The 13229-nt window shown below is 37.0% G+C and overlaps 1 protein-coding gene across 27 annotated transcripts in view; it reads left to right on the top strand.

Annotated features, from left to right (window-relative positions):
* Nucleotides 1-13229, top strand: part of LOC137183723 (protein NLRC3-like) — a 171664-nt gene that overhangs the window by 87605 nt on the left and 70830 nt on the right. For 11 of the 27 annotated variants that reach the window (XM_067591004.1, XM_067591005.1, XM_067591002.1 and 8 more), the window contains 2 exons: nt 10203-10361; nt 11434-11538. The exons of 15 other annotated variants lie outside the window; for them this stretch is intronic. In XM_067591004.1, coding sequence (XP_067447105.1) covers nt 10203-10361; nt 11434-11538 — 264 coding nt within the window. Of the gene's footprint in view, nt 1-9610; nt 9792-10202; nt 10362-11433; nt 11539-13229 lie in introns of those variants that run through there. One more of the 27 variants, XM_067591011.1, reaches the window with a different exon arrangement.

The raw sequence follows: 13229 nt of genomic DNA, 5'->3' as shown, positions 1-13229 counted from the left end.
CTTTACCAACCCAAGTTTCAGAGGATACCGGATTAAAGGACCCTTTCCTTGGACAAATGCAGAGAGACTGTTTATCATAGTGAAACCTCATCCATTTGTTTGATGAGTTTGGACAACTCTACCTACATTTTATGTTCTCTTTTCACCTTCTAATCTCATACACACACACACACACACACACACACACACACACATTCCAAAGCACATCCTCCCCTGTTGCTTTCACCCTGGTGTGACTTCAGATAAAGATAGTCCAGACCTGTCATAAATTCAGTTAAGCCTTTCTGTGTTCCTTAAAACCAGAAGTTTGATTCAGTGTTTCTTAAGTATATAATCATCTTATAATCTATATATTATTGGTCACAAAGTAATTCCTGTTAAACCAGTCCAACTCGATCTTTCTGTTATAAAGTATAGCTGAGATAGAAATATCTAGCTTTAATTGTTCCATAGTAATGGAACCACAGTGCCATCTAGTGGACAACTTTCAATGAGGTTGAATGTTAAAGACAGACCTCTCCCGGTGTATGATGCATAATGTTTTATTATTGTAATATATATTAAATTGCCATTAAACTCTATATAATTCAGTAGGAATGTGATATGTATGAAAGATACTTTGATAAGCAAAGAAGTAACACTAGTAGTTATAAAGTATGTTAGCTAGTATGAAAAGTAATTTGTTAAATAACTATAGTATGTTTTAATTAAGCTGCATTGATGATTGTTAACTTTGTGTGTTAATGGATGTATAGCCAACAAACTACATTCTGTTTTAACCTCATCAAAGGATTAAATTCAGGTATTGTGATGGTGATTACATTATAGATGTGTGTCTCTGAACATTTGAGTAACGTATCGTACATTTGCAATTTAGGGTTAAATCTGGATGATCATGGTGAGATAGTTGAATGGTTGAAATGTAATCAACTCAGGGAAGATCACGTGTTTTCTTTTGCGCGGGAGAACATCTATCTCCACCCACACAGGCCCATCTTAGCGCCAGCCCTGATAAAAACAGTGTGCTGGCTACGCTCGCTCTCTCTGATACTCCGATACTCTGCTACGTAGACGTACGTTGCGTCCTGAAGACTTCCGCCATTTTAATTTTCTCCACACTTTTTCTTTTGTATCACGTGATCTTCTAAGTTAACTTTTTTCCCCTTTAAGGCACGTGCAGTATTGTTACTTCAGTAAAACAAATTTTATGTTGGAATTCTTTCACGCGTTTTATTTTGAAGTATAGTTTTGTTCGGCCGGCGAGATTATTATTGGAGTTATTTAGTAAGAAAGTCATTCAGTCAGAGACTTCAATTAAAACGATCCGCTCTCTATGGATCAATACCTCTTCAAGGTTTCAAGACCTTTATCCTTCTTTGTAACGGTGAACCCTGTGGTGATCAGGAGAATCACCTGAAGAAGCTGTAACGACATCACTTCTCCTTAAAGGCTCCCGCAACGCTCACGAGAGGAAACTCACCACGCAAAGTAGGCTGAACAACGCTACTCCTGCTATCCATCTCCTTCATGATTAAGAGTTGGTGTCGTTTAAATTGAACTCTCTGGTTAATTCCTTAGAGAAGTTTAGAGAAGAATTAATTCTCCGTTAATTACGCTATTATTAACATTTCACCATCATTCATCCATAACTTCATATATGCCATTTAGAACATTTATTCTGGTTGATTATTCATTTATCTGTTTGCATTGAAATCTCATTTATTTACTGTTCATTATTTAGTTCAATAAATATATCTTTATCAGCATGTCGTTGTCTGTGGCTTCAATTTAAGCAGATAATTAGATCACTGCATCGTAACACACTACATCAAACGTGAGACTGATAAGTTGTTTCTGTGTTTCTTCCCGGCACAGTTAAATTAGACTAATAATGGGAAGTGGTGCCCCTTTTCAAACAAGGATTTTGTATTAATAAAGGTGATGTTCCTACATCATATCTTGGTTCTGTGGTGAAAAACTTTGTATTTTTGATTCCAGTCTAAGTTTTGATGATCATATCAGCAGCTTGTCCAGTCCTGTTTTCACCATTAAAACATATTCAAATAATATCTATAAAACCAGCACAGAACACTGCTGCTGTCAGACTTTGAACTAAAAGCAGGAAAAGAGATCATATTACTCCATTTCTATCATCACTTCACTGGTTACCTGTTTGTTTTAGGATTGATTGTAAAGATTTGATTGATTACTTTTAAAGGCTCTTCATGGCTCCAGATGACATTTCAGAGTTGCTCTGTGTGTAAATATTAAAGGTATCTAGCTTTTATATGCAAACATATGATGTCACAATGAATAGTTTATATCTCATAACAATATTTAACAAGTCATTTGCATCAGGCTGTAAGTAAACACTGGAGCTCTATTAAGAGAAAGGATGTAACCAGCCCTGTTGCAAGACATTTCAATGAAAAGCAACATCACATCTCATCTCTATTTTTCACAGGCATAGAAGTGATGAAGTCCAGTCCAAGAGGTGGCAATGTCAGTTTTCTTAGTCATTCTCATTTTGGATTTTCTGTTTCCAAAGTTTATCTCTTAATTAATGAGTTTTTGTAGTGTTTTCTTAATACCTCTTAGTTATGTGGTTTTGTAGTGTTTTTTTATGATGTATTATTTCTTATTATTTTTTATCATTTTATATTGTTGTATAATGTATCTTTCTGCTCTATCTATACACAGCACTTTACAAAGCTTTTTATCTTTACTATTATTATTATTATTATTATTATTGTTGTTGTTGTTGTTATTATTATCATTATTATTGTTGTTGTCCTAATAAGTGTTTTTAATGTACGCCATATCTAATAGGCACATTTTTGGATTAACACAGTTCTGCTGAGAGACACTTTAGTTTTTCTCTGAGATGCAAAAACGATTATCGAGGCTCAAATCAAATCTAGTCTTGTAATATTTATGTAAAATGTCATTTGTAATAATTCACCATGTTTCTTTTTTTATTGATTCACAAAAGTACAAAGAGAAAGACAGAAAATAGAGAATTCTGACAGTTAATGAAGAAACAACTGAGTCCTACCATCTCTAACGCTCCCAAAACAATGTGAAAATATGAAGCAAGCCTTTACCCTCAAACAATATCAGTCATAAACCTTATTAATGTCCTTCAATTCTCACTGTACTTACATCTTACAGCACAGGCAGCATGCAGTGTTCATACTGTAGAGCAGCACTGACAGAAGAAGAAGACAACAACTATTCAATTCATTCAAATAAAGAGAAAAAAGTCAAATCAAATGAAAAGGTTGGATTGATTTGTGACATTAAGGACTTTTCCACTGGTGCTCATGTTTCATGGATTCTGTCTCATTATTTTACAGTCTAAAAGCTTCCTTTTCTAACTTCATCATTTCTGTAGCTTCAGTCATCCATTCTTTCTGAGTTGGCATATTTCAAACAATACAGTTATTGATGATGACCTTCTTAGTGAGCGTACATAGAGAAAGATCTTTTTACCACATTTCTTTAGTGACAAACTACAACATCCTGCTTTCTGTCACAGATGTAATAATCAAACAAACTTCTTCTGCTGCAACAAAAAGACGCATCAAAAGTAGATTTTCTTTCAAAAAGTCACTAAAACAAAAACTGATCAATCTCACATAGATAAAAGCTTTTTTACTTCTTCTTTTTTAATATATTTTATCATCCAGTTTTATATACAATACCAGCCAAAACCTTGGACACACCTTCCCATTCACTTAAATGAGAAAGTCTGTCCTGTATATTTTTATTATATTTTATTTTTAGCTATTTATTTTAACTTTTTTTTAAATAATAAATTACTTTCATCTTTTCAAACACAGTTTTCAAATGTAGAATTATTTCACTTGATTTCTAATTTTTATATTTTGCTTGTTTTGCTTTTTCTTGTTTTGTTTTGTTGTTTTTTTTGAGCAACTTGATTTTAAATAGTTGTTTTGTAGGAAGGAAAAAGCTGATGGGACCCAAATAAAAAAGAGAGAATAAATGCTTCTTAGCCCCTCCCACAGGAAACAAACTATCAACATGTTGTTGTTTTTGTTTTGTTTTGTTTTGTTTTGTTTTAATACACTGTTTCCCAAAGTCCAAGATGACGTCATCAAATGTCTTGTTTTGTCCACAACTCAAAGATATTCAGTTTACTGTCATAGAGACTAAAGAAAGCAGAAAATATTCACATTTAAGAAGCTGCAATCAGAGAATTTGGAACAGAAATATGTCTTTGAATGTTTGTGATGTTCTATATGTCCAAAAGTATGTGGACAGCTGAAAATTGCTGTAAGGTCCTTCCCCGAACTGTCAGCACAAGGTTTATTGTGTAAAATATCACTGTATGCTGTAGCTTTAAGATTTTCCTTCATTGAGACTAAGTGGCTTCAACCAAACCAGGAAACAAAAGGACACTAAAGTATGAGGCTCCCAACCAGGGAGTCAGGACCCCCACAAAGACTCACAAGATCAATCCATAGAAAATCATCAAAAACATATTTCTGCTGCACAAACACAAAAGGTTGACTTTTCTCCATGCTGGCAGACGTGGTTTAGAGGATGAACCCTAATAACTTTAGTGATCCTCTGACTGTCCATCATGTATCATCAGCTCAGCATTTCATTTGTCAATACTTTGCTTCATGAGCAAATACCTTCAGAAGGAATGACGTTCCCATCAGCCTCAGAACATGTTAACATGCTGCACTAAGATGGTGAAGACGCTAAACATTATACCTGCTGTATATCAGCATGTTAGCATTGTCATTACACGTATGTTTGTTAGCATGCTGACATCATTTTATGTCTCCAGGACTCAGAAAACAATATAATCTGATCTGAACTGCTCACAACCAACAGACAGATGCAGCCTGTGATGCAGAGTCACAAGTAGACAGTTTTAGGGGAAAGGAACCACTCAGCTGTCCCTTTACTTTTGGCCATATACTTTATAATCAAAGCACAAAGGGCCACTTACTAGCATGGAAGCTTTCAAGCAGATCTCATGGCCTTCATTCAGTGAATAGAGCTGTTGTGTCTGTGATATTTGACCTTTAGTTTAGTTTAGTTTCATCTTTGTGCTTAGATCAGATTTTCTCCATCAAATATTGTTTCTGAAGCTCATGAATGAACATCCACAGTCAGTTGATCATTTTTGATTTCATCTCAGATTATTTCACTTGTTAAGTACTAAACCCAGTTTGGACTTTGATGTTTTTTGGTGAAAGCTTCATATTATTGATGTGAAGTTTAGTGAACTGTGGTTGTGTTGAAGGAAGCTGCTCTGTTAAGTCCAGTGTTGATATTCAAGCATCTGATCACAGAAACACGTTGATGGAAGACTGAGAATCTTAGTAGTGTTTAGTTTTGGACTCTTATTCCTTGACAGTGGACATCTCTGAGCATGTTGTAGCCTGATGTTAAGTGTCTCTGTAGCTGCTGCTCATTTTGTTAGAAAATACAATCTACATGGTGCAGCATTAAACCAATGATACACGTATGTTTAGATTCATCTGTCATGGTATTTAATAATAATATTCAGAGTGAAGTTGTATTTTCTTCACTGAGCGTAAGTCTGTCCAACCTTTACTCTGCAGATCTGTTCACATCAGCATGAAAACATATTTTTATTATTAATATTAGGATATTTTTGCCCTTATTGTAGCTGTAATGAACACTGTCATTCAAAACATAAATGAGGTAGATATGAGATGATATGATCCATCTGGAGTGTTGTAGATCATCATTTGAACAGTGAGATGAAGCGGACAGAAAGTGGAGTTTCAGCACTGGACTGTCAGACTGTAGATGCTGTTTTTCTGTTTTCTGTTTGTCCAGCAGCAGTTCTGTTTCCTCTCTGCTGACGTGGAGCTGGACTCAAACTGACTCAGGAGGGAACCAGTAGCATCTCATGGTGCTCAAAACACAGCGAGCAGTCCTAATCTGAGCAAATACTACCCGGGATTAATGATGTAGAAGTCTGTCTGTGTGTGAGACAATTCCAGCTCAGCCTGGAGGTCTTCATGGGTCCAATAAAACAGACCTGCCTGTGTTCATACATGAAGTTTAAACAAACAAACCTGTGAAGACCTGAAGCTCAGCCGTCTGTTTCATGTTGATTTTCCTCCTTATTTTGTATCAGTGTACAATCAAGAGTCTGAATGTTTGCTGTAAAACTCCCAAAAAACAAAGCAAATGTGCTCACAGAGGTGGACTGATGACTGAAGCAGATTTTCTTTATTTTAACTTTATACTCATTTCAAAGACATTTTCAGCTTCATTTTTAGGACATTTTACAGACAGAAATGGGGGAAAGTGTTAAGATGGTTTGGTTGGCATGCAGTCAATATACTGAGATTCATATGTAGTTCTTCATTTGAATAATAATAAAATCAATGAGTTTTCAGTGTGTAGTTTTGTGTCAGTGGATATATCAGCATATCAGGTTGTTTATTTAATTACACCCTCCTCTCTGTAAAATGTCCTGAAAATTACACCTTAAATATCTGCTAATTAACTGTTAAATAAAGCCTCAGCAAGATTTTTAATGAGGATAAAACATATTTATTCACATTTAGCCAGCTGTAATTATTAATGAAGTATGTTGTGCTTTAGTACTTTGATAGATTTAGTGGAAGTTTGACTTAACATAGTAGATAGTTGATGAACTAGTGTAGCTGGTGAGCAGCTAATTACCAGCAGTGGAAGAAATACTCAGATCCTTTACTGCAGTAAAAGTCATGTGTTGTATTTGAAAAGCTTGTTATATTATCCATTGTGTCAAATCTTCATCTGAAAAGTAACTAAAGCTGTCAAATAAATGTAGTGGAGTAGAAAGTACAATATTTCCCTCTGAAATGTAGTGGAGTGGAAGTATAAAAGTCCATCATGTCATTCAGTAAAGAGTTATTGAAAATGATTCATGGTTGCAACTAAGAATTATTTTTAGTATTGATTAATCCCAAATGTCTGTTCTCAGCATCCAAAGTGATTCTTCAAACTCAGTTTTTACTGAAGAAAATGAATCCCAGTTTAAAGGCTCTACTGCTGACAGGGAATATTTTGATTTTCAACACTTTAATGTGACACTGAAAACTAGTTTGATCTCGTTAATCAGTCGACCTCCAGCTGTTCATCTGAGCTGGAACTGATCTGCTGTAGCTGTTTCATTATCAGCAATTAAAAACATTCTTCTCAACATCACACACTCACAGAGAGCTGCAGTCAGGACAAACCTGTTTCTCTGAGAAGAAAAAATAAACTTGTATCATCAGGACTTTCTCACACACAGCAGAGTCTCTGCCAAACACTAGTGAGTACAGCTGATAATATTTACTGTAGTTATGGGACAAATGAAGCTTTCTGAAGCAGTGAATCAATATGAAGCAGTTCTGTTGAAAATGCTTCAGTTTCAAAGCATTTGATGGTCAAAATGGCGACATCTGCTGGACAACTTTGACATTGCTTTTATATGTAAGAATTCAGGGCAAGACGTCATGAAACAGACAAAATATAAGTAAACTCACCGCTGTCATCTGTCATATTTTATTCAATAAAGCTTATTTACCAAAAACTGTCTCAGTGTCTGATGGTCAAATATATGGAGATAATTAGTCATTTGTTAATAATGTTTATAATAAGCTCTTACTACTTTTATTAACTCCGAGTTCCCGCCTCCTCTCACATCAACTCCGTGGGATCTGCGGACGAGCAGAGATACCAGAGCGGGTAGAGAGTTCCCCACTGCGGGCCGAACACTCCTGTCTTCAGTTACAGTCCTCCCCGTCTGCCTCTCTGGGAGGATACTCGCGGTTTTCTGGGCGACAGCTGACCAACTGCTGACCCAGACCCGAGGCTGCTTTTCAATACGCTAATTCTCTGCTTCCTCGCGTCCTCTCTCCTCCGTGAGCCGGAAACCGATCTCTCTCCGCCGTCATGGAGGATCTTCCGATCCCTTAAATGCACCTGGAGGAGACAAGGAGCGAGGAGAGAGGAGGCTCCAGGAGGAGAGTAGAGCGAGTAAACACAGGTGTATCCTATGCGGAAGTGTTTTAACGGACAGCAACACCCCTTTGATCCAAAGAGTGTTTACTGATTGATCAGCTGATCTGATGGGACAGTTAACAGTCGGGCTGTTATTGTAGTACAGCAGATCAGGAAAACTACCTGTGGAGAAGGAATGAAAGTGTGATATCTTAGGGTTCACGTCACCAGATACGACACTTGTCTTCAGCTGAGCTGGCTTTAATGTAGTAACGGCCATAACCACATTATAACATGACCAACATGGGGGTACGACTTCTCTTGGTTACTGCCATAACATTCTGCGTAAGACTGTACATAATCCCTCTTAATGGCAAGTGGAACTAGAGCCCTCTACTGGCTCGGGGCTGCAATGACATGCAACAGTCACTTCATGACAGAAAGCATCAACAGCAGCTGATCATAGCCTATTTATTTATAAAATAAAGATGACTGAATCAACAAAACATTCTACTATTTTTCTTCATGAGCCAAAAGGCTTCTCCTCTTCTCCGTTTCAGTGCGTCTTAGTTCCTTCAGAAAAACATGACGCTGCGTCTCCTATAAAATCATCCTGAACCTGAAAAGCACGTCAGACTTTCACAAACTAAATAAGCAACATTTTATTTAAACATATTCTGCAGACTGCAGCTGTTTCTATTGTTCCTTTATGTCGGTTCTGTTCTTTCAGTAATTAACAGATTTAAATTGTCTATTTGTGTCTTATTCTGTGACAGCCAGATGATGATGATGATGATGATGATGATTCATTGGAGCAGTTATCAGCTGTTTTCCTTCCAGCTATCAATATGTAGAAAGTATTAAGTAACAGTGCAAAGTGTTCATTAATTGTGTATGAATTTTAATCACAAACTTTAGACTTTAAACTGTTACTTAGTCATTTCTATTGCTGACTTATTCATAATTGACATTTAGGGCTAAGTGAGTTATAACAACTTGTCGTCTCCTCAAAATGACGCCGTTTGATAAATTAAATTCCTCCATCCTCGCTGGGAGGAGCTAAGGCTCGAGGAAGAGGCGCGAGAGACGGAAGCGAGGAGACACGTCAGCGTAATGAAAAGCACCCCGAGTGAACCGGACACTGGCTGCTGCATGTAGTCCCACGGTAACGCCGGGGTCGCTGGCTGGTGGCTGTCTGTCGTGTCGAACCGCTCCGGACTCTGTCTCTGGGTTCTTTCTCCGAACCGGGCCGTCTGCTCGTGTGTTCCGCGTCCTCCAGTTCCTCAGCTTGTCGCTCATTCTACAATTAGTGGGATGACTGGAGATGTGTCTCTCCCAGTATCATTACTGCCCAGTTCATCATGCAAAATAATCAATACTTAAAACACACATAAACACATTCAAAACACACCAAATGATCAAGAATAAAAAAGTTACACAGCAAAACAAGTAAAAGTGTCAACCAACAACATGCAAAGTGAAATAACATCATACAAATAAAAACATGCAAAAGGCATTTTTGACCCTGTTACATTAGACTCAGAGTTTGTTCAACCTGCTTTCTGGAATAAACCCTCAGAAAAGAACTGTTTTTAGTACAATGAGGAAGTCACTCACACACACACACACACACACACACACACACACACACACACACACACACACACACACACACACACACACACACACACGACTTCCAGTAAAGAAGAAGAAGGGAGGAGTAAACAGTAAAAGTGAAAGTATTCAATCAGACTCCATTTTAAAGTCAACAGAGCAGAAGGAGGAAAACAGTCTGAGGCAGGGTGAGTGTTAATATCAGGGCTGCAAATAATGATTAATGTCATTATTGATCAATCTGCTGATTATTTTACTGATTAATTGTTTAGGTGATTAAACTGTGTCAGAAAAATATGAAATCACAGTGTTGACGTCTTCAAACGTTGTTTTCTTTGTTCTTTTCCTGGTTTCTGCGTCCTCACAGTGATGTAACGTGACACACTGCTGCAGTTAAAATAGAGAGAAGTCACAGTTAAGAACCACACAGATGTTTATCTGAAGTCTGTTTGTTGGATTTAAAGCTGAGTCAAAGTTTATCTTTGTGATGGCTGGAAAACACACATGGTTGTAGTTAAAGTCATGTAAACTAATAAGAAGCTACTAAGTTGAGAGGAAGGACTGGGTTTATTCTACTGTGTATGTGTGTGTGTCTCCAGTGTTACTGGTTTACCTCTCAGACTCCAGAAGATGAAGGATTTGGAGGAAGAGGAGGACGGAGCAGAGTCTCTGATATCCAGCTGTCTGTCTATGAAGAGTGACCAGTCTAAAGATCCTCTTCCACACTTCAGTAATGAACCTGGACCCTCAGACACAAAGTAAGAGACTGTTTCTACTGTAAACTGACCTGAAGATGATTCAGTTTAATGTCATTTGATAACCTACATTACAACACTATTCTATTATAATTCTGTGTTTTTTTAATTCAGTTACTAATCTTTTTGTTGTTTGAGTTTTGACTGCATTATTTCTTCATTTACAGCTTTCATTTTGTTTATAGATGCTTGATTTCTGTTCTGAAATGTTTATTAGTTGCTTCAACCAATATTTAATGCAGGTTAAATTACAGAGGACAGATTGTTGTGTTTGTTTTCTAGACATGAACAAGTTAATCTGACAGCCCAGCATCAGGCAGCAGTGCCTTTAGTTTAAAACTATAATATGTAAATATTCTGCATTAAAATGTCTAAAAACAATTAGACCTACGTTCCAACTGTATCTTTAATCAGATGAAGGATTTTGAAGGATCTTAAATTATCAGAGAAACAAGCTGAGCAAATGTTAGCAGCAGCTCGGCTCATAGCTTTTCCCTGACGTCCTGTGTCCTCTGAATAGCATCAGAGAAACACTGATTTTCTATGTGAAACAGCTTCATTCAGTTTTTACCTGTTTGTTCTGGAGAGGAGGAGACCTCTGCGGATACTTCGGCTCCCGTTAAAAACATCCTGAACGATGAACACTGGAGTAAACCTAACCAGGAGAACCTGGTTGTTCAACAATAGAGACAACAACTCCCATGATCCCTTGCTACTTCACAACATCATCACACTCCGTCTTTTGTTGTTGTTTTGATTGAGACCCCTTGTGGCTGAAATTACATACTGTGCGTTTAACTGTTAGAAAAATAAACTGTTATATAAAAATCATTTTTTGTCATTTGGCATTTTCACAGCTCACATGTCAGACTTTGTGTTCTTAAACATGTAGATGTTTAAAAACTCTTCACGCAAATATATCCAGCTGTAGATAAAATGTTTAGAACATGAAGAAGGAGAGATGAACATAACTATCTGTTGTCATTATTGAATCATGACCCTGAGCCATGTTTCATGTTAAACCTGCTCTTTACAAGAACTAATGATATGTGTAAAACAATTGTTGTTTCCACAGACAGAGAGCAGAGTCTCTGATATCCAGCTGTCTGTCTATGAAGAGTGACCGGTCTAAAGGTCTTCCTCCAGACTACAGTAATGAACCTGGACCCTCAGACACAAAGTAAGAGACTGTTTCTACTGTAAACTGACCTGAAGATGATTCAGTGAGACGGTTTCATTAAGGTTGTAGTGTAGATATGAAGGAAACACAGTGGAAAGAAATAATGAACTACCTTCCATTCAGCTGTAATCTAGAACAGATCTTCATGAACATGTTAACCAGAGACAGAGACAGGGCTGCTATTGCTATTTGATTTTCCAGTCTAACAATCTAAAGTAGTAGCAGGTAACCCAGGGTGATATTTACTAAGGATTTAGTAACAAGTCACATTGTGTCTCCTTATTTACTAAAGGACTGCACCGGGGTTTTGTGCAGGTAAAATGGAAGAAAATGGAGTGTTTGGTCTCCTGCAATACAGAATGTGTCTTAACGTGTTCCTGTTCAAAGACACAAAATATGGGAGGAAGTAATGGAAATGTATACAAACAGCCTGCTGCAGCTGATTTATCACTGCAGACTGACCACTGCAGCAGAGGAAACTGAGTCTGACATTTAACGTTTGGGAAAAGTCAAATGTGTAAAAGTGTTGTATCACACTGACACAGAGGGAGAGAGATTATAGCAGAAACAGTGAGAGAGAGAAACACAAATGAAAAGATGCATTATGAAGATATTTAGCAGAGCTCTCTGTTCACCACCACAACACAAGACAAAAGAGCAGCAGTCTGTTATTTTTCTGTTTTGCTCAGTTGCTTCCTGCTTATTTTTCCTGACTTTTACTGTCTCATAGTAGCTTAAAGGAGCCCTGTGGAGTTTTCTTGTTAACAGACAAAAGTCATGTTTACATTGACTTACTGACCAAAACACATTGTGTGAATCCTTGTGGTCTAACAAATGTGTTGAATCCATTTCCCTCCTCATGAAACATTTGCAAAGTCGATTTTTGAAGCTAGTATTTTAAATCCTGCATTGTTTACATCCATGTTTACTAGTTTGCACTCTTCTTCTTCTTCTCTGCCTTTGCTGGCACATTGTTGTGTCTGTCTAATTACTTCTGAACATTTGTTTGTTTGTTTGATTGATTGATTGAATTGTTTATTTAAGTGTGCTGCACCTTTCTGGTGCCCAGCCCATATGGGCTTACAAGACACTAGACAAAAATAACCAAGATGGCCACATGACATATCATAATGTACAGTTCCACAAATTCAGAAATAAAACATTTCGGAACATTTAGTTTACATGGAAGAAATGTCCCATTATGATGGATACAATGTTCTCTGTCTTAGCTGCCAAGCATCTCCTATAAATCTCGCTAAAATAAAAATTTCCATATTAAAAAGCCAACTCAACACATCAGCATCGGATAACCAAAACAAATCGGGATTTTTTAATTCTATCTTTTCAAACAAACAATTCCTCAAGTCATTGTACAGAGGGCAATGAAAAACAAAATGAAATTCATCCTCGACAACACAAAGATCACAAAAAACTATGAACATTCCTCTCCAGGAGTACCTTTATATCTGCCTACCTCAATTGCCAGTGGTAAAGTCCCAGTTCTTAACTGAGCATACAGGGACCTTTGCCTTCTCTGTAAGTTTAGCTTTATATATGGTTCTGTATAATAATCATCTTTCATTTGAATGTAGTTTCTAAGCTTTGGCTTCTTATAAATGTCTTCCTTCCATTGCTCCCTATAAATCTTTAATAATTTTTGTGCAACTTTATTTATATTACACTGCAAGTTA

Source organism: Thunnus thynnus, chromosome 5 (assembly GCF_963924715.1).
Source record: "Thunnus thynnus chromosome 5, fThuThy2.1, whole genome shotgun sequence".
In the NCBI taxonomy this organism is placed as follows: domain Eukaryota; kingdom Metazoa; phylum Chordata; class Actinopteri; order Scombriformes; family Scombridae; genus Thunnus; species Thunnus thynnus.
The sequence above is the reverse complement of the archived record's forward strand: the minus strand, read 5'-3'. Positions and strand labels throughout refer to the sequence as shown.